Below are 22743 nucleotides of genomic sequence, written 5' to 3'. Positions count from 1 at the left end.
AAATTTGGGTCAAACCTACTCAGTTGGGTTTGGGGTGTTATAAAAATTCTCTAAGGTACCAAAACAAAATGGAAGCAAACTCCAAAAAGAAAAGAGCAACAAAAGTACAGGAAAAACCACAAGAAAGCAACACACATAAAGTATTTGAGTAAATGTCTATTTATTGTTAAGCTCCTTTAGATCCAATGATACAGATCGAATTACATCAACGGTTGAGATTTGTGTTTATTTACAAAATGAGAGTATAAAGAGATTTAAACTCTATATTTCTTTTATCCCTTAGGATTTACAATAATTACTCTCCATATATTTCATGAATTGAACCAGTTCGAGTAGGTCAAATGAGTCTTATTTAATCAATTGATCTCCATGGGACATTCTGTGCGTAATGGTCATGAGTTTTGATCTGCGACCCGTGACACTTGAATTGATATAAAACTAACACAAAATTAGTTTATTCTATTTATTCGGTTTGGGTTATCAAAACCAAAACAAAACCTAATTGACAATTTAAACTAATATAACTAATCAAATTAACAAAAAATTAATTTTCTTTGTTTATTCGATTCGGTTGGGTAGATTTAAAATAGGTTTGAATGGACGGTGTATTTATGTGTAATTAATGTAAAAATAATAATGATGATAAAATTAAATAGGATATCATGAGATAAAAAAGTAAACTAAAGCAACCATAATGAATAACCCATCCAAAATAACCCTTAATCCCTTAATCTGTAGGATGGAAATTTTGCACACCCTTTTGCATGACCCGACTCCCGCAGTAATATAGGCATGGGGCTAGCAGTAGGCAGGCAGATTGAACAAACAAATGGTATCTAAGTTTCCGGCGAAAGCCACGGCTGCTTTTTGCCTAATCACTGCGGGCTGCTTCTCATCTCAAGCCAATTTTCACCCCTTCTCCGACTCTTCCGTTTGCGAAGGCATTCTTCGCTCTTCTCGTGCAATCTGCTCTGTCCGACTTCTCTCTCTTTCTCTCGACCTCTCTTATTTTTTACTTTTTCCTTTTTGAAAATTTCTAATTATGATTTGTTGATTGTTATGCAGGTTGCTATCACCGTTGCTGACTACAAGTATTCTTTATATGGGCTTCCGAACGACTGCGATGAGTATCGTCGTCTATTATCTGAGGTTCCTTTTGATATTCCATTAAACTAAATTGAATTATTATTATCATCATCATTGCCTTTCTTTAAACTAGAAATTCCTTGCAAATTTACCCTAAAACCATTTTCTCCTTATTTATCAAATCTGATTTTGGTTTTCCCTATTTTCTTTTACCTTTTAGCAACGTTCGAGATATCAAAAACTGAATAATTGTAAGCATATACCTGGAGCTTTTGATGCCGAACAATGTCTTGTAATGCATGTGTTCTGTTACTCTTAGGCATGACATTAAAAGCGAACATAGGAAATTGAAATTAAGCTCCTTTAATTGTTGCCTTTATCTTCAACTGAGTTACCTCTTCTTGGGAGAATCTTTTTAAAGTGCATTTCCTCCATGTCTGGATTGATAATGCATGGCTAAACTACATTTGCGATTTGATTATCCAATTTCAAAAATTTACAAAATACTCACTAAATTATTCGAAAGTTTTCATTAAATTCATTAGGCTATTAAAATCGCAAAATTATATATATTGATTTTAACTCTTCTGAAAAACCGTTATATAGTTATTTCTGTTTTTTTCCTCCACTTGTAAGAACCAAGGAAACTGTAGTTACGAAAATATGTATAAGAGCTATTGTGGTCCCAAAAACTGAAATAAATTAGATACAAAAAGAAGAAAAATATAACCTTGTCATACATGTTCACACTTTTATAATGTCTGTGAAAGTAATTCAAAGAAATGTTAGTTCCAGTCATCTTTATATTTTTTCCTCAAATAGTCAAAGAAACAAAATAAATTTCTTTGTATAAGATTTTTTTAGACTCCAAAGGCTGTATAGGTAAGCTTCAGCTTTGTTGAATGTTTGATCTGACGTATGCACTTTATGCTGAATATATGGTTTTTTCCGTGCTAATTAGGTTCATTTGCGCTCAGCTAAAAGATTGCTGAAATTATGTGAAATAAACAAAGGTTTTTATGTGAAAGCTGGCCAGTTTGTTTCTTCCCTTCGTCAGATTCCTAAAGAATACTCTTTGACCCTTTCCTCGTTGCAGGATCAAGTGAGTTAATCTCATTTTCTTCTCTGCATATAATGTATCCCTAAGAGACACAACTTATAGGTTCTCATTCTAATTTCTTTTCCTATGTTACTGTAGGTGGTTCCTTATGATTTTAAGGTCATAAAAGAAGTATTAGTCAGCAATCTTGGCCAGGATCCGTCAGAGCTGTAAGTTGCATTTCTTTAATCATAGTTTGGACTCATATAATTGTTTATATCTTTCCTCGAAGTTTCTCGTGTTCAATCAGCATGACCCTGTTGAGAATTAATAAATGCGTATTAGGTGCTGACATGTAGTGCAGATGGTACACTACCTGCCAGGGCTGTCAAGGTGTTTTTCTAGAAATTAGGGTGTAGTGCAAATCAAGAAAAGTGCAGATGGTACACTACCTGATTTCATTACCTTTTAGTTTCTTTTTGTTAGTTGTTCTTTTAATAGTTAAACAGGAAGAATAGCTTTCTCTATAACAATGGAAGTATGAAACTTGGGTCATATAATGCAAATTTTTTTTATTCAGATGGAAGTGAAGGAAACATTAAGCCTTTTGGTCCTGATTTCTTGTTAAATATGATAAATTTATCTTTTGTACACATCACGTTATGGAATGAAGTTGTCTTTTTTGTTTACTAATAAAATCAAAAGTCTTATACATATACCTACATTTATGTACAGTATATATAAAATCGTTAAATTATGAGTTGTCTTTATAGCAAGCCATTTAGAATCCTGAATTGTTTATATTTTTAGCCCAATGCATCTTGAATCTACTTAAGAGTCCCTTTACCATGTATCTACCTATTGCAAAGCTTCCTCAAAGAATTTGTATTATATATAAATCTTGTCTCTTTATGCAAATCTGTAACAATTTAAAATTCAAACCCTTGCAATCTCAACTATTGCTAAGCTCTTGCCTCCCTAGAAATGTGTCCTTTTGGGTAAAGTGAAATCAAAATGAAACACTCTTTTGGCCTTTATATTTAGGTCAGGCCTCCCCACTTGTTTCTAATTTGGTTTTAAGTTGCAATCTTTATGGTTATTTTTTTGCCTTTGAAGGTCTGACTAGTTAAGCTTTTAAAATAGTATAACTTCTTTTGTAGGTATTTGATATAAATAGATCTAACAGTTGATTATGGAACTGAATATCTTGCTATAAGATCCTGTAGAACAAAAAAAGAAAAAGGGAGAAGCAAAATTTTATTCATTGGTTCATCTTGTGTGTGTTACCTAAATTCTGTTGACTAGAAGATTTCTGTGTAAATTTTAGATTTACTTGGTTTAATGAGCAGCCAATCGCTGCTGCATCCATTGCGCAAGTGCATCATGCAATGTTGAAAGACCATCAAGAAGTAGCTATTAAGGTTAGTTGGCATAATATTGCTAACTCTTTTGTTGTTTTCTCTTTGTACTATATTGTTTAGTTGTGATTAAATGCCTGTGTCTTATACTAGACATGATAATTCATGTAGCCATGGTGGTTTGTGTATTTTGCCATGTCATAATCGTATTTAAGATATTTTATATCTTTATAAATTTTGATTTGTTAATAATTTGTTCAAAAAGATTTTGAGACATCTGCGTATTTGTCATATTCGTGTTACCTGTTCTTATCATGTCATCGTTTTGTTATTTTTTGTGTCATGTTCATTTCGGAAGTGTGTAGTGTATAATTTTGTCAAGTCCATCTTATATCTAGATGGGTAGAGTGAATAGAAAGATTTTTGAAGTGATTTCATCTACTATTGAAAAAACTCTAACCAGTCTCGAAAACTTGCCCAAACCAACATGGTACTTGACCTAGGTTGATTGAAAAGGTCATTGAACCTAGCCACAAAGATACTTGAAATAGAAACATCTGAACATGAAATGAGACAAATGATTAAAGTACTTGCTAGATCCTTATACTTTAGAGTCTAGTGCAATTTTTAAGTAATTATGACAAAAAAAAGAGCTCACAATTGATTGCATGTTCCCTTGTGGCAGAAAAGGGCAAATACATGCTTTTTCTTGCTGTTAATTTAATAACGTAAGTTGTTTTGACTTGTCATTGTAAGATATGGTCTCTACTATTATATAAAATGGATGGGTGAGTTAGATAATAACTTACTTTATAAAGCTACTTTTAAAATCTAATGAAATTATGATATCAAAATTAAGGCAAATGTGTAGCAAGTGCCATGAAGTCCTTTTCAATCAAACTATTTACATGTTATAAACCAAGCGATTTTGTTATTTTAAAGAATAATTAAAACAATGACTGTAGTGTCATGTGATTTATTTGTTAGCAAGAATGAGTTTGTAGGTTCTTTGTCATTGCATGTTAACATAAATAATGAGTTGTTGACTATGTTACTTATTTACATGTTTAAACTGATAATTGAATTAATAACATTCGAAAATCAAATTTTGGGTGAGTAAAGTTGAACTTCTTGATGGAGGAGTTGTGCATGCTTTACCTTTTACTTACCATGGGGAGCCAACTCATATGTGGGCTAGGTGGTTGTAAATTTCTCATAACGTTTAAAAGAGAAGCTTGGATTATGAACTTGACACTCTTCAAATTAACAGTCAAGTAGGAGCTTACCTTCAATATGAATTGGGTACTTACTCTTGAAGATTATTAGTTGTTATTGTTACTTTACCTTGCCAAATGGGTGATGTTAGTTTCCCATCATTATTGAAAAGAAACATTTTATTGAGTTTAATATGCATTGGTAGTTGAGTTGTTAGGTTGGAATTTGTTGGCAATGATACAATGTCATAAAAATAAAAGACATGAGAAAGGCGGTTGCGTATTGTTAAGTAGTGTTATTGCAATCTGTTAACTGTTGGGTTTCATGCGGTCTTATATTTAAGTTGGGATTCTCCACTTAGTACCATGTTGGATGCTTAATAAGGTATTAGAGTTAAGGTATGTTGTGTTCTTCTTGCCTAACCCTGTGGGAGTGTGAAGTGTTATTATCCTACATTTATTAAGTATTGAGTTTCTGGTGGTCCTATTTTCAAGTTAGATTCCTCTAGTTATTGCTATTTTTTTTTTGATTTGATGTTTAATATGACATTAGAGGCTAGAGCACAGGTGTCTTATGTGAGGTTGATAACCTCTGCAAGGTTGTTCATGTGTAAGGCCTTTATAATCTACATTTGAGGGGTAGTGTTAAGAGGTGTTATATCTATTATGTATTAGGTTTCTTGTTATTTGTTTTATCTAGAAAGTATGGAGGGACCATGTTCTTAGGTTAGGAGTCAAAGCTATTACTTATTTTGGTATTCTACTATCATACAAAAGTTAAGTGTAGATATATTTATTTTTTATGAAATGCATGTTTTATAGTCCATTATTGACTATATTTTCCATGCTAAGATCAAAAGGGAAAAAAAGAATTTGTTTCCTTCACATTTATCATCTAACCAATACCCTATGCTCTTGAAAACCTAATTAAAACTAACTTGCATCGAAGTTTGTAAAATTAATATGTTGCCATTTTCTTTGTTATTCCATTTATAACTTTAGTTATGTTCATTTGTCTCAAGGAAACAAAGGAAAGAAATCATTGTTTTCCTTTTCCTATTGTTGTTGTTGTTGTTGTTGTTGTCTCTTAATATCTTTGGTTTTATGTCTTCTAACATTTAGTGTTGAATACTTTTTGATTCATTTAAGATTTTTGATATGGTATTAAGTATTTGATGGCAAAATAACTTTTCTTTTATGGAGGATAGGTGCAATACCCTGGAATAGAGAAGAAAATGAAGTTAGACACAAGAATTATGTATTCCCTTGCTGAATTTGTTGCATGGGTATACACTAAATTCCTTAATTTTTCTTAATATTTGTCAAATGATATTGGCTTTGTTTTTATGATTGAAGGTTGTTTTTGTCATGTTCTGTAAATTCAGTGGATTTTGGTTAAGCTATTTGAAAAAGTTCTGCATATTTGCAAGTTAGCCATGTTGTTCTTTCTCATCTTTATTGATGCCAGTAGGACACTTTCTCTGGTTCAGATACTTACGATGTCAATATGCTATGATAAAAAGTGTATATTATATAATTTTGAGTAATTTGATCATGAGCTGTAGCTTTTTGCTGACAAGTTTAATGATTTCGCGTGTAGAAATATACTTTTATTGACATGGAATTTAAGAAAAAAATGGTAAAAGATGAAATTTTCCATGTCAACAGAAAAAGCAGTCCACGTAATTAGTTTGTGAGCTAAAAGTTGCATATTATTGAAACGTCACTATTGCATCATAATAACATATTCTTTTTTGGTTTATCAATTGTCTTCAATTACTTGCAAGTATCGAAGTACAAGGAGTAAATTATTGAAAATTGGAATAATGGGATTGAAATACATTTTTTTATTTGTACAAGAACCTCCTAGGTACTCAAAATCATATCAATAGCTTTGCTCTCAAATAATGATGCTTATAATGTGTACCACCTAGGAGTTTTGATGGCTTTTTTTTTTCTTATTCCAAATGTGGTCTTTGCAATGTTTAGCTAATCTTAGATTTCTTTATTTTCCCCCTTTTACCTTATGCTTTCCTATTTAATTTTTTATAAACATATTATAGTTATATTAGGTTGCTTAATCTCTCTCTCTCTCTGGTTGTTTAGTTTTTTCCGGAATTTAGGTTTCTGTGGTTGGTCTCAGAATTCACCGAGGCAATTTCTTTGGAGCTTGGTGAGTTATACAATTGCCTTTGATAGTCATTTTATACTTGTTGTCAATCCATGCTTCAATTTTATATTTCATGGGAAACTATGATCGTCAATCAAGTTAGGCAGGTATTTATCAGTGTGTTTTAGTATACTGTTTTTTATTTATCAGGATTTTGGGAAAAACAATATTTAATTTGGGTTAGTATTCTGTCCACTGCCAGTGGAGTTTTTTAACTCCACAAGCAGGGTTTAGTACGTGACATGTGTCTTTTTTAATTTATTTTTAATCTTTTTAATATTCCCTCGGGACACATGACAGCATTTCACCCTTGCTTGTAGAGTTTTTTTTAACTCAACTGGCAGTGCACCAAATAATTTTCCATTTAATGTATTAAAATTTCAACAAATCCAAAGTAGAAAAGGAAAAAAAATCATCCTATACAATAAACAACAAGATTATCCACAACACAATTATCTACAACAAGATTTGAACAAAAGATTGAATGATATGCAAGTTCAAATTGATGATTTGAACAAAAAGAAAGCGGTTTCAAAAATTAAGGAAGAACATGAGTCATTGACAGTAGCCAAGGATGAGTTTGAAAAAAGATTAAATGATATGCAAGTTCAAATTGATGATTGAACAAAAAGAATAAGAGCTTACATTATTCGTTTTTACTGTTTTATGTGGGGCAACAAAAATTGAATAATATGCTTAAATCTCAAAATGTTTCTTTAATAAAAGTGGTTTGGGTTTTTTAAATCTTTAAAAATAAAGCAAATTCTATAAGTTTTTTAAGAAACCAAACTTTATCTATGATGCCTCTCTTTTTTGTATACATCATTCCAAAAAGGGTTATGATGAGAAAATTTACTACTAGGAGTAAATTTAATAGAGCATGGATTTCAAAAGGAATAAACACTGCTCAAAATGAGGATATTCTAAAGGAGTGGATTCCTAAACGAACAAAGGTTGTTAAGACTGATGCCAAAGGACCCAATAATATTTGGGTATCAAAATCCAAAGTTAGACGCCACAAAGTTGGATGTTGCACTAGAGAGTGTCAATTTGAGACAATAGATGCTTGAGATGTTGGATTTCACCAAAAGAAAAAATCTTAGTAGAAGTTGTCTCCTTAAATGACTATAATTTTTGTCAGATTTGCTTGAGCCCTTGTTGACTTGACTCTTTTCCCTCCATGCCCGAACCCAATAAAATTTGGGTATCAAAATCCAAAGTTAGACTTCACAAAGTTGGATGTTGCACTAGAGAAAGTGTCAATTTGAGGCAGGAGATGCTTGAGATGTTGGTTTTCATCAAAAGAAAAAATCTTAGTAGAAGTTGTCTCCTTAGGTGACTAATTTTTGTCAAATTTGCTTGAGCCCTTGTTGAATTGACGCTTTTCCCTCCATGTCCTCTAGTGGGTTTAACATGTAACTACCAACAAGTTTCCTTGGTATCTTTGCACAATAATCATATCGAAGATGATTTTATCAAAATTATTGGATTTCAGTTGCCCGTGAGAACCACTAGTGGTCAACCCATCCTTTTCAATTGGTGCTATGGAGAACATAGAACTTCTTTAGCTTTCTTCTTGGTGGATGTGGGAATATGCTTGCCCAAGAGAAGGAAAAAGGGTTTTTCAAAATATTTGAACATTGATTTGATCATACTCTTGTTCAACCTAGTTAAAATTTCAAAGACTCGCTCCTTTCAACTTTTGAAATTTGACTGTCTCTCTAGTATAGTTTGCTTGAAAGTCATGATAACAATTAAGATCTTTCCATAAGCCATTTAGTTAATAAAAGTAATGGGAAATTATCATTTCACCTTGGTTTATGCTATGGATTTTATTATGAAATTTAAAGATTTAAGCATAATTCTCCACTCATGGCTAGCTGAAAGTAGGTACTTTTCATATTTTGGTTGTTGTTTCGAGCAATATGTTATGGAAATTTGGGGCTACATGGAGTTGATAAGCCATGCCTTAACAAGTTGTGGTCAGCTGTCTAAGCTTTCTTGCATCACCATTCAAAGTAGTTTCCATTAAGCTTTACTAGACTTATATGCAATGAAGCGTTATCATTACTGAACAAACTTAGAAAAAGTTTGTTATCATTCTGCTAATTAGTTTACACCTATAAAGAGAGGAACTAACACAAACAAGGAAACAATCCCTAAAAAACAGTAATTTCCTAAAAATCAGTGACTGAGATTAGTTTCTATTTATAAGGGAACTCCTAGTAATAAGGTAAGTTTTCTGTCCTTAATCTTAGGAATTCCAACACTCCCCCTCAAGCTGGAGTGTAGATGTTTATCAAACCCAGCTTGCCAATAAGTTCCTCAAACATGTTTCTGTTCAAACTTTTAGTTAACACGTCTGCAACTTGTTGTCTAGTAGGTAGGTAGGTGATATGCACTTCTCTTGAGTGTATTTTTTCTTTTATAAAGTGGCGATCTATTTCCACATGTTTGGTGCTAACTTCTTGCTGCACAGGGGAAACAGTATCTAAATTTGGGATTACCATAGCACCTTGGTTGTTAGGCTTGTTTGTGATAGTAGTGGTAGGATCATGAGGTATAATAAGGAGAGTACTAAGGGTCTCATCTTCATTGAAAGTCTCCCATTGAAGGTGAGATGTTGTAAAGTATGGTTCATTGTCAAAGAAGGTAACATCCCGAGAGACAAACATTCGGCACAAGGTTGGTGAGTAACACTTATAGCTTTTTTGTGTGGGGGAATATCCAATGAAGATGCAGGTGTGAGCTCGAGGATCAAGTTTGGATTGATTTGTTGATGGTTATGGACAAAAACTTTGCAACCGAATATTTTGGCTGGAAGAATAGGAACACGAAATAGAGGAAAGGACTTTAGAAGTGTATTTAGAGGTTTTTGGAAATTGAGGACCTTTAATGGCATTCGGTTTATGAGATAGCAGGCAGTGAGGACAGCCTCTCCCCACAAGTATTTTGGAACATTCACGGTGAACATTATGGCTCGAGCCACAGCAAAGAGATGTCGATTTTTTCTCTCAGAGATCCCGTTTTGTTGAGGAGTGTCAGGACAAGAGCTTTGGTGTATGATGTCTTGGTCAGAAAGGTATTGGCTTAGGACAGAGTTAAAGTATTCTCTCCCATTGTCAGTGTGGAGAGTATGTATGGTAGAGTTGAACTGGGTTCGAACCATTGAGTGAAAATTTTGGAATACTTTGGGTGTTTCAGATTTTTCTTTGAGGAGATAGACCCAACAGACCCTAGTGTGATCATTAATGAATGTTATAAACCACCTAGCCCCCGTAATGTTTTTCACTCGGTTGGCTCCCCATAGGTCACTGTGGATTAATGAAAATGGTTGGGACTGGATATATGGTTTTAATGGGTATAGCACACGGGTATGTTTGGATAATTGGCAAATTTCACACTTTAAGGAATTAATACTTTTATTTCGAAATAACTGCGGAAGATGTTTCTTCAAATACAAAAAGTTTGGATGCCTTAACCTATGGTGCCATAACATAATCGTGTCCTCTTTTGAAGTGGATAGAGCCAATCCTCCTTATGTGTTGTCTTTATTCCAAACATATAGTCCATCATCAACTTTAGTAGTGCCAATCATCTTCCCCGATTTCTGTTTCTGTATCACACAACCAATTGTAGAAAATTCAGCAAGAAGTTTTTCATCCTTAGTAAGTTTACTAATTGAAAGTAAATTGCAGAACAAGTTTGGGACATGTAGGACTTTATCGAGAGAAAAATTCTCTGTTATTTGTACTTCTCCTACTCCAGCCACAGGTGAGTAAGAACCATCAGCTATGCAGATTCGGGACTTGTCATGACAAGGGGTGTAGGTGTGAAACAAAGTGGAGTTACTTGTCATGTGATCGGAGGCACCCAGATCGAGTATCCAAGAGGATTGATTATTAGATTCAAAGGCAATATTGAGGGCAGTACCTTGGGTGGCTAGGGATCCATGAGCAGTGGAAGTACCAAGTATCTTATGGAGAGTCTCAAGTTGGGTTTTGGTTAGGCGAACATCGAGAACATCATCTGCAGTAGTGGAGGATAACAGGACAGTCTTATTATCCTTCTTTTTTTTTCAGGATAGCCATGGAGTTTGAAGCACTTTTCCCATGTATGACCAACACGGTTGCAGTGGTTACACCATGGTCTGGTTGATTCAGAATCATTTCCAGCACGTAGTTTTTGTGGCTGTGGACCTCTGGAGATGAGGGCAGAGGTCTCAGTAGGCCGGTTGCCAAGAGTTGTCATAGGTTTAGGTTCTTTTGAGTCTCCCATCATGACAAGACGGCGTTTTTCTTCTCTTCTAACTTCTGCAAATGCTTCATCGATGGTTGGGAGTGGTGATCTGCCCAGAATTCGGCCACGGACCTCATCTAACTCACGGTTCAGTCCTGCTAGAAACTCATAAAGACGTTCATTGTTGAGGTGAGTCATAAACTTGGTATGTTCCAAGCCTTCACCCTAATCTGCCTCATAGTACATATCCAATTCCTGCTACGAAATTTTCAGATTGTTGTAGTAGTGAGTTACTTCGAGTGTCCCTTGTCGAATATCCTTTAACTTAAGCTTGATCTCAAATACTTGGGAGGCGCTTCCAAGATCCGAGTAGTTTCTTTGACTGCATCCCACATGTCTTTTGCAGTTTTGAAAAGGAGATAGGTGCGGCTTATATGGCCTTCCATCAAATTAATTAGCCGAGCCATTACAATCGAGTTGTTAAGTTCCCAAGTGGCATAAGTCGGGTCAGCTATGGTTGGTTGTGGAATTTCTCCATTGATGTATCCTAATTTGCCATGACCACAAATCACCATAAGGATCGATTGAGACCATTGCAAGAAGTTCTTCCCATCTAGCCGATGATTGGTGATTATAAGGGAGGAATTAAGTTCACCTTGAGTGATTCCCTGATTGACATTTTGAGTTATTTGTGAAGTCTCAGTTTCAGACCGAGTTTCATTGACGTCACCCATGGGAGGAGGACTAAACCGGAGGGATTTTTAGGAAGGGAGATTAGAGATGAATGAGCAGGATCGAATGAATCCTAAAGCTCTGATATCATGAACAAACTTAGAAAAAGATTGTTATCATTTTGCTAATTAGTTTACACCTATAAAGAGAGGAATTAACACAAACAAGGAAACAATCCCTAAAAAACAGTAACTTCCTAATCAGTGACTGAGATTAGTTTCTATTTACAAGGGAACTACTAGTAATAAGGTAAGTTTTCTGTCCTTAATCTTAGGAATTCCAACAAGTACTAGTGGCCATGATTTTCTTATCATCCACCATTTTTCAATAAAAGGTAAAGAAATATAACCAAGCCTAGCAACTAGATACAACAATTTAAAAAGCCGAACCTAAAAAACCCTTAAAACGGAGTTAGCAAAGACTTACTATAACAAATAGAGTCCTTTTAGTCACCACCAATAGAGTCAACAGCAATAAATATAGGAGGGTAACTCAGCAATGAAGCTAATGATGAGATAGAAAGAACTCTAGCGGGGTGAGCTACACAAAGTGGCATGTTAGACATACATGCTGGAAGGACGATGGGGTGAGAATAGAAAAATGGCCTAAATGGGGGAAATACTAATTTTGGCTTTCTAGGGTGTAAGAGAATGTGGAAAAAAAAATTCTCATTTGGAACCTTACATCAGGATTTAAGGCTCTGATAGGATCGATGAACGCACCGATTTTCTATTGAAATTAGTACATACTAGTATCGGTTAGTTTCAATGTATCATTTTGGATTTATCGATATTTAAAATCCATATTTAATATATGTATATAAAAGTATTTACAAATATCAAATGAATGAGATTAAATAAATTTGCAATATAAAATATTCATCAATTATATAAAATATTCACCAATAAGTTTCACAAATAAAAATCTATTATTAAACAAATCCAAAATGAACAAGGGAAAAGAGATCATTCCATAAACAACATGATTATCCTATATATCTAAGTTTACTTTTATTTTCAACCTTGTTCATGCACTAGCAAGTACACATTGTTCTGGTCGGTCTGACTGGAATTGGCTGGAACGAGCCAATGTGACCAATATATGTTGAAAATTTCAACGATGCAGAAAAGAGAGTTGGATGTTTCGGTTTACTACTAGAACAGTGTACATTGGCCAATACGGCCAAAACCGGCATGGAATTGGCTACCTTGTCTGATACCATAAAGATTTTTGAAGAATTCTAAAACAAGATTAAATTGATTCCCTTGTGTTTCTATTTGATCAATTTACATTGGTATGCATACAAAATGTTGAAGCCTAAAATAGGAAAGATACAGTAAGATACAGTAAGTACAATAGAATAAAATCACTAGAAATTAGGAACTAAGAATCTACCCAAATAAACAAATTTGTAAACAGTCCGCAATCATGAATTGTTAAGCTTTTCAAAGCAAATTTATAACATATTGCTACTTCTTGATACATTGCTTGGATATTATATGTGCTTCAACAAAAAAACAAAGAGACATTGAACAAAATGATGTGGAAATTAGAATAAAACGATTTTTTCCTTCTATTTTTCAAGATTTATATTATTAATAAAAAAAGATAATGTGATTAGTGATAGAGATATGGTGAGAATGATGAAGCGGTGAATAAGATAACTTATGATGTGCTTTATTTTCTGGTTCTTGTGTCATAGGGCTTTGTTTTTGTTTGAAAGGCATTATTGGTATATAATTCCATTTGGCAATCATTAAAATATTCTAAGATAATACATGCCAAGGTATTGTGGAGATCTTTTCATTAGCCAAACTAGTGTTTCGATTCTGAATCATAATTAAACCTCAGTGACTTTTACCTAATTTACTCAGAAGATTAATGTTGAAATTGGCTGACCCAGATATCAGTTGATATCCTTCTTTCATTTTGTTTTCAACTTTAGAACCTCGAGTGCTGTAGAAGTAATTTTAAGTTGCTTACTTCTCTGGATGCAACATTTATTGGTTTTGCGTTCTATATGTCCATAGATTTTGTTCAAGAGGCAAGAAACTTTGAGACAATGTCTAACAACTTTCGAAACAACAAATTTGTTCGAATACCTCGTATATTTTGGGTATGAAATGGTTGTTTTACTCTTCCTTTTCTAGTTATATCATTTATTGGTTATGTTTAACATTCCATGCTTCAAAATATGGTGTAACTATGTAAAAATGTTTGGTTTATGTAAAATCTACATTCTACTCTTCAGGATTTGACGACAAATCAAGTTCTCACAATGCAGTTTTGCCATGGTCAGAAGGTAAGAGCATACAACTAATCAACCTTTTCTGGAGTGAATTGAAAAACAATGAAAATAATGAAATAGAAGTGTTTGTTTGAATTTTATCCTTGTTTTTTTAACCACCCCGAGTTTTATGTATCTTTTTATTATTTTTACTGGGTTTACCTTCTGTGTCTAGGTGCAAATTGTCTGTTAAGACTAACTTGCATCAGATAGTTATAGTTAGAGGTTGGCTTTGAAAGCAGCTTAGATTAGTTTGCCAAGGAAAGATTAAGCTATTTCCAACTTGAGAAAGAACTGTATTGATTAATTGGTATAGCAGATACTTTGGGATATAGCAGAGTTTTTGGGATGTAATTAGCCTTTATTTAGGGATTTTATTTCCCTTTTTCTTCCTAATTTTTGTATATAAATACCCATGTATTTTTTTTTTCAAGAAGTCAATCAACAAAGAGTGAAATTTCTTCACATTTCCACTGCCATATATCTGTTTTTAACGAACTGCTTGCTGGAAGATAAATCCAATGAAATAGACATTACTAGCATCAACCTAGAGTTACTAAGCCTGAAATTTCAAAGGCATGCTTCAAATATTGAAGGATTATATTAGGTTACCATGTGATTGAGCTATCATCATTCTTTAATTGACTTCAGAATGTGTTGCCAAGTTTTTACATTGTGGTTCTTAGCATGCAGAACGGAACAAGGCAATTCCTTGACTCTAATGAAGAATTGTGGGGTTATTGAATCACAATTCAACCTAAAGGCTATATGTGTAACGACTAGAGGTGTTAAATACCTTTACATCACTTAAGCTTACAATATGCAAGTGATATGAGATTCTCTGTCCACATCTTTCACCCTATTTAGTCATGGGTTCTAATCACATGGGACATCAATTTTGTTAAAAAGCTAATTAAAAAGTGGAATCTTCAGTTCTTACGCAGTGAAGGTTTGAGATATTCAATCAAGTGTGATAATTAATCGACTTGTGCTTGTATTGGGTTACATTTGAGTGTTGCTTTAGTTAGTTTATGCAAACTCATTTAAATCCTCATACGCTATATGTAGTATGAATTTGGAGAAGGAAGAGCTATAGAGGAAAAATGATTTAAAATGCATTAGAAGCTTTTATTTGACCAAACAGGTACTTTTGGATTCCATTCCCTCATGTCATGTGGAAAAGCCTTTTAAAAAGCTTTAGAACTTGCAAATCCTTTCAATGAGCAACTCTACACTCTTCTTTTTGAAAATACATTCTTTTGTTTTCTCTACTTTATCTTCTAACTAGATCGCTACTTAGTAGGGCTCAATTTGTGAGCTTCCTGTCATTGGAACAATGTGTTTTGGAACATGATTTTGGGTAAGGAGTTGTGGCAATAGTTTGGATTCGGTACTATATCCTCATCCATACAATTATAGAATTTTTGTTGATGTTGCCCTTGTTTCATTTGCATATTATGCTTTTGGGTTGACAATAACATACTATTATTTTCAGGTTGATGATGTTGTATTTCTGAAGGGAATGAAAATAAATCCTGAGAAGGTTTCTTCTTACTTTTTCTTTTTTGAGAAATGTTTCTAAAATTTTCTTATGATAGTGATGTGGAAAATAGCAATTAGAGTGATTTTAGTGTGGAAAATATCAGTTAGTCATTTAGGACATTATGTTTCAATTATAGTGATTTTGGGAATCATTTTACCCTTGGTTTTAGTACTAATCTAGAGAATTTATTTATTGTTTCTTAGTTTATAGTCTCTGGTTGTGTATAAATCCTAGCCTTCTAATTTCTAATACACATGCCATTCAAGAAAATATATACACTTATCTGTTTTCTACCCTTCTTGTCACATGTAGAGGTGTCAATGGGCTAGACTGAGGCCGGTTTAAAAAGAATTTCAAGCCCAAGCCGGTTTTCGACCTAGCCTGGCCTGCCCAAAAAGCTCATTTTACTATTAAAAAATTAATAAAATATAAAAAATATATTTTATTTGATATTTATATTTTTATAATTAATTTTAAATTTTAAAATTTTTTATTATTTAAATTGAATTCGGGCCAGGCCACACCAACCTGATGTGAAAAATTCTTGTTGAAGCCCCGCCCAAGTCTGTCTGAGCCAAACGGGCTGTGTGGGCTACCTGACCATTGGATAGGTCTAGTGACAAAGTAGCAAATCCAAAGTTGGCTTTTTGGGAGTTTGATTTTGGCATTTTCTGCTGATTTCCCCCCCTTTTCTGTGTTTATTCCTGAATTTGCTGGTGCTTTATTCATTTTTTTTTCCTTACTTCGAATTTCAACTTTCATTGCCGAATTTTCTGGGCATTTCCTTTGCTCTTCTTTTGTTAACTGAATTTCTTGTCTATGACATCCAACATGTTTGACAGCCAAGGAATCGAGTCCTTCTGTGTAATTTGAGTAGGAGATTTACAGAATATTCATTCTATTGTAATGAGGTAGTTGTGCTTGAGTTGCCTTCATTTGGTTTGTTTTGAAGGTTGCAAAAAAGTTGTTGGAAGTGTTTGCTGAAATGATATTCATTCACGGTTTCTTGCATGGAGATCCACACCCTGGTAATATATTGGTGTCTATAGAAGGTCAGGGTGGGTTTTCTTTGGGTATGTCCTGATTGTTCACTTCTATTATTTTCTATCTAAGATGAACATTACTAATCATGTGAGGATGTCATTGTGGAACTTACCTTTATGATGAGAAGATTGAAAATGCAGTTCTTTTGGACCATGGAATCTGCAAAAAATTGGATGAAGAGTTTAGGCTTGAATATTGTCAGCTTTGGAAGGCTTTGATTCTTTTAGACTCAAGAAAGATACAGCATTTAGCTGAACGGTTTGGTGTTGGGAAGTACTACAGATACTTGCCGATCATTTTCTCTGGAAGGACTATAGATAGGTGATCTACATTTCTTCTTTTCTAATTTCTTTTCTTTAATCTTGCTATTTGTCAAGGATTGTTAGTTTTTATGATCATTAAGTAGGATGCTGATAAGGTTTTCCATTAAGAATTTGAATCGAAACAATAGTTGGAAGAAGTTTATAATTTGCTATAGATTATGGAATTGTCATCTTTGATAATAGCACTTGGCAAATGTAACTTTCATGATTACTATACTTCATATGATATTGGAAATCATAGATATATTTTTCAGGCTGGTCATTTTTCTAAGACAAACAGATATTACATTTTTGGGAGGATCATAATTTCCAGCACCCGAGCTCATGTGTTGCAGTACTAATAATGATTATTGGTTTATTGCAGCACAAGCTAGTCTGTTCGAAGAGATTTTTTAGTCCCTTAAAGAAATTTCTCGTTGAGATAGTAATCCACTTATCAAAACTTGATTATTTGAAGAAATTTGTAGTTATTTGTCTTTAAATTAAGCATAAAGAAACCGTGTATCACCTTTATATTTTGGTCTTTTTTTGTTTTATTTCTTAAGATATAATTATACTTTGTCAACCAAACACTTGTAGAGAATTAGAATTTCTTATAATTATAAGAGTTCTTGGGGCAAGTAACTGGGGTGCTACGTTTATGTTTATATTTAATTCAGTGGGACTTAATAATTATAATGATTACCCACACTTGTCACGCATATAATTATACACAATTGCACTCAAATTCAATTACAGGTGGCTTTCCAAACACATGTTTAGTAGTATTCATTTAAATGATAACTAGAAGCATAAATCTTTCTGTAGGTTCCTATCCCCCTGATATGGTGAGGCATCTTCCATTTTTCCTTCTGTGTTTTTTGTTTTGGGAGAGGTGTTGACTGGATAGATTGAAGGTTCAGTTTACTGACTATTATATTATAACAATTATGATACCAATCTAATTATCCCTTCTGTAATCTGATTGGCAGTAAATCTGGCATTGGGAAGGGAATGTTGGTTGAAGAGCAAAAGAAGATGAAACAACATTTGAAGGCTCTAGAGATGGAGGACATATCTTCGTTTATGGAATCTCTTCCTTCCAACTTTCTCATAATATTGCGGACAGAGTAAGATAAATTCAGTAGCCTATTTGGAGTTCAATAGCTCCTAATCTCATTTTGGTCTTTTCTGTTTTAGTGAATTACTGAGATCTACAGTAAGCAAGCTTGGTGCTTCAAAATGGGTGAGGTTGCTAACCTATGGAAAATATGCCTCACTTGGTCTCTCTCTGAAGTCGAATCCATGCTCTGGTAAACAGTTCTTCTAAACCCTTTTTTTTTTCCTTTAATTTTATTCTAAATCAGTTGTTATCTGGCCAAGCCAGGGAGAGCTTTTAATGGATGCATCTGTTGTTGTGTTTGTACATTTACGAGTGTATAGTAAGAAAGAGATTTTTATATTCATGAGCAGTTAACGTCGGTATTCTTGGAAGGAACTGATTTTGTGGTCGCATATTTTGTTTTAATTTACAATTTAAGGAATACAATTACTTTATCCTCGTGTGTTCAGATTTGACATCATTGGCCCTATATACCAGATTGATAGGAAATATAGAATACATTCTTCTAAGGCTTACTATAGGTAAGGTTTTTTCTTCTCATAAGTTCTGATATGTAGGTATGTCAGGTAATAAAAAAAAAAGGTACCTGAATGATTGGAACATTTTAACATTTTCAGGGGTAACGAATCTGGTTTTGTGGATGGAGAAGCTGAAGCGATGTCTGAATAAGTTTTATGGAAAGATGAGTGCTGCTGGAAAAGGTATGTCGACAATGTTCTTCAACATCTACTTCAAAATGTAGATTCTTTTTCCTTTCTTTTTTGTCTTATGTACTTCGTTATTTACACCAAGTAAATTTTGAGCAGAAGCCATATGTAGATAAAGCTTCCTAGGGCTCAAGGAGCACTGTATTGTAGTTTGATATTGGCTTTTGTTGTAGAACTATAAAATTACTCTGAATCTGAAGAATTGTAAGAACCAGAATATTACTCAAAGCTTAACTTGGTGATGAAATTATTTTAAGAAGTACCATTTACTGGGTATGGATTTTGAGTTCAAGCATTTGCAAATTTTTACTACAATCTTTTACGTCAGAAAAAGGAAAAACAAACTTAGATAAGAATTTAAAAACTAGTTTATATATATATAGAGAGAGAGAGAGATTTATATATAAAAGCATTCATTTGGAAATATTTTTAATCACTGAAAATTTTTATTATTCATTATTGTTATATCCAGGCCAAATGGGCTAAGGCCTGTAACAAGGCCCAAAAGAGCTCAAGTTCCAACTGGTACAAAGATCACATGAGCTTAGGCTTTATAAAGTACAAAACATAAATGCTATGCTAGCAAGAACAATGTCACGTGGCACGTAGAGGAATCACCTCTAGCTTTTATCCGACTCAAAAGCTATGCATAGTGTGACTTGCCAACATTCCTAGCGAATAAGAAACATTGCATTAGCTAAAAAGACTAGATCAGACTAGATTTGGGCAATTAAGGGGCAACTTAAAGCTTTATTACCTATGTTAAAATTTAACTTAATTTTAGCTTTGACCACGTATATATTTGGATCCAGACCAACCACTTACGATCCTAGTTAGTCGATAGCAAGTTTTAGCCCAAATCCTATCTAATGACTAAGTTCTGGAACAACTAATCAACTAAAAATGTCAACTTCAACTCATCGGTGTGTTTTCTCTAAGATGCCACCAGTTTGGTTTACTAATCAGTTACCATTGGATAATGCCAAAATCTTTTGAGAATTGGTCCTTCGCAACCACTTCTACCATTAACGACGATTGTAACACCCCCTTACCATGTAAGAAATGCTACATTTACGTACCAAACAAATCACTCATGTTCTACTCATCTTTTAGACTCATTTGAAGCTATTTAAGGCTTCTTCAATAATTTCTAAACTGAATATGTAAACTGGTTGCAACCAGAGATCATTCAGAGACCCCTTGATGTAAAAAACAACATAAATTAAGAAAACAAGGTAGAGGTATTGACGCATGCCCCAATTTATCGGTACCTTGACCTTGATACTATTCATTTTTACATTATGTTTGAGCTTTATCAATACAAGCCCTCTAAGTATCAAAATTTGGGTGTATGGAAGCTAAAATCAAGCTTAAAAATACCTCAAAAAGTGTCATAACTTACTCCAATTAATCCCAATCATTCTCAATCATTATTTGACCTTAAAATACTCCTAATTATCTTTGTAAACATCATGCAATTCATCTATTAGAGTTGCATGACCCAACTTCTTGTTAAAAAAAATAATGGCAAAATAAGGGGATCTGTGGGGGCAAAGGTCGAGGGCCATAGCTGCCGCAAATCTCCATTAAGTATAAAATTAGACTGGGGTCGTAACCGAGGGTGTGCCCTCACGATACGGTACAAGCTGTACAAGTGAAATCCGTATAAAAGTACACTTATTCTGTTTGATATTGATTAGAATAAGGTGTTTCAACCTTACTACATTGCTTCTATTTGACATTGATTATAATAAGGTTTTTCAACTTATAAATAGATGTAGTCTAAACTCCTCTTGTATCATTCAAATTTAACATTAGTGAATTTTCTTCTCCACTACCAATGGTTTTTCTCCCGAAAGGGTTTCCACGTGAAATCTGTGTGTTCTTATCTTTTTCTTTTTGCTTTGCGATCGTTTTTTATTGTCATTGTCGACGTTCAACTTTTACATCATCCATGTTCAATCTCCATCTAATGTACCACAAAGGTTCAAAACCTCTCCATTTAAACAAAACTCAACTTTGTGCCAATTCCCTAACTATCTATCACTTTCCTACTTACCGGATACCTAGGTACATGCCACACTAATTCAAAGACACAAAATCCATGGTTCTCAATTCTTACCTTATTGATGAGTTGTGATTTGACAAACCATGCTCAACCTTTTTTTTGCACAAACACTTTCTGCAATCTACGCATTTGAAAACAAGTTAAGCTTCATAGGAGCTTAGTAAGTTGATCCAGGAGAAAGCTTAAGAAGATTGTATTCAAGTTGTTCGACTCAAGAAAGAAATGTTTGGATCGCACTTGAAAAGAAAAAAGACAAACAGATTTAGAAAAATAAGAAAAACAAAGAAAATTTTAAAAAATAAAAATAAGGATAAATATTCAACATAATAACTAAATAAAGAAAACAACTTGAATTTCTTATTGATCAAATTTGAGTGTTTTTGAGTTTTTTCATTATGCTAAATACAATGTTTTGGCCGATTTTGCTTGAACAGCCTCTAAAAATTGTCTTTACCCTGAATTTTTTTTTGAAAAATATTGATTTCAGTGGGTAAACGAATTCAAATTGATCTGAAATTTTGTTTACTATTTCTTGGAACTTTATTAAATTGAAAAAAAAATATTTCCCACAAAAAAATTGAAAAAATAAAGAAAAGTAAAAAAAAGATTAAAAAAATTTTAAAAAAAACATTTGTGGGTTGAATTTTTTGCCCAAAATTTCCAGATCTTATATTTATCATATAAAGAGGCTCCAATTTAATTTTTGTGATTTTAGCACATCAGAAACACCTTGAACAAAAAATCCAAGTTGTTTTCCATTGTTTTGATTCGAGTTTTTTGCTGGGTAGTTTATTTTCTTTGATTCTAGCCTTAGGTTTTCTTTTGTTTTTAGCTTTCCTTTATTCTATTATACATTCTGACACATTTTTGCTTCTTGTATTAATAAATATAAAAAGAGTTGCCTCTCCTTTCTTCGAGAAACTTACTTCCCTTGGGGTCAAGTTTTTCTTTTGCTTTTTAAAGCATTAGGTCAGATTTGTTAGAGAGTGATCACCCATATTTTCGAATATTTTTTAGTTTAATTAATCTTTAAAAGTTACAAGAGAGAAAATCTTAATTTTTTTCTTTTGTCTCGAGTTGTTTATTTTTATGGTGAGTGCATAATGGTGAGGCTTGATTTTATTTGATCAATTTTCTGTTTGAGTACTTTTACTTTCAAATTCTTAAAATGGTTTGCACAAAGGTGAATGCTAAACCTTGGCCAAAGAATAGATGTCATATTTGTAAAAAATCTACATGAACATGTTGTTTCCAATGCCCAAAAATATTCTATTATTCATGTATTTGTTAGGAAAGACATTTGAACAAAGGTCATTGCAAGATACACACACTTAAACGACCTTTTGAGGAGCACAAAAAAATGTTTGGTGATAAGAGGGATCACCAAGACTCTAAATGCCAACAAGCAAAGGAGAGTAAGATTTATCTCTCACATGTTGTGAAATGTCATTGGTGTGGTTCAAAAGATCATTATGGTTCCCAATGTTCGATTCGCTATCCATCTAGTGATGAAGTTGCGAAGAAGAACTTACGTATGACACTGAGCCTATTGAGGACTCTTCTTTTAGTGCTACCATTGACGATGATGATATGAATGAGAAAGAAACTTTGAGTGACACCATTTGTGAAGACAGTAAATGATTTTGTGCTTATTGTTAAGTCGAGATCTAACATTACACCTTGTTCCAAAGTTGATGTTAAAGAAGTTGACAGTATAGTGAGAACTGTGATGATGATGACATTGCACTTTGTGAACTGAAAAAAGTTGATAGTGAGAATTTGTTTCCTAGAGGCTATGGATTTGGACGAGTTAGACCTTTTTTGTCCTCCT

General features: G+C 33.4%; 1 protein-coding gene across 3 annotated transcripts; it reads left to right on the top strand.

The window, feature by feature from the left end:
- The first annotated feature begins 677 nt into the window (after positions 1–677).
- LOC107946408 (aarF domain-containing protein kinase 1) lies at positions 678–19120 on the top strand. Of its 3 annotated transcripts, XM_016880723.2 has the most exons (17): positions 713–973; positions 1066–1149; positions 2048–2188; positions 2285–2355; positions 3453–3546; positions 5906–5983; positions 6804–6870; positions 13869–13954; positions 14090–14140; positions 15621–15668; positions 16621–16741; positions 16853–17033; positions 18007–18144; positions 18215–18327; positions 18587–18658; positions 18755–18838; positions 18944–19120. In XM_016880723.2, exons 1-17 carry the CDS (start codon positions 830–832, stop codon positions 18958–18960), a joined length of 1590 nt encoding a protein of 529 aa, XP_016736212.1. In that variant the 5' UTR covers positions 713–829; the 3' UTR covers positions 18961–19120. The 3 variants fall into 3 exon arrangements, with proteins under 3 accessions (XP_016736204.1, XP_016736212.1, XP_016736230.1); XM_016880715.2 differs by having other exon boundaries at positions 678–973; positions 18755–19120; XM_016880741.2 differs by lacking the exon at positions 5906–5983 and having other exon boundaries at positions 18755–19120.
- Positions 19121–22743: the final 3623 nt, after the last annotated feature.

This window comes from Gossypium hirsutum, chromosome A07 (assembly GCF_007990345.1).
Source record: "Gossypium hirsutum isolate 1008001.06 chromosome A07, Gossypium_hirsutum_v2.1, whole genome shotgun sequence".
Taxonomy (NCBI): Eukaryota; Viridiplantae; Streptophyta; class Magnoliopsida; order Malvales; family Malvaceae; genus Gossypium; species Gossypium hirsutum.
This window is presented reverse-complemented; position numbering and strand designations above follow the sequence as displayed.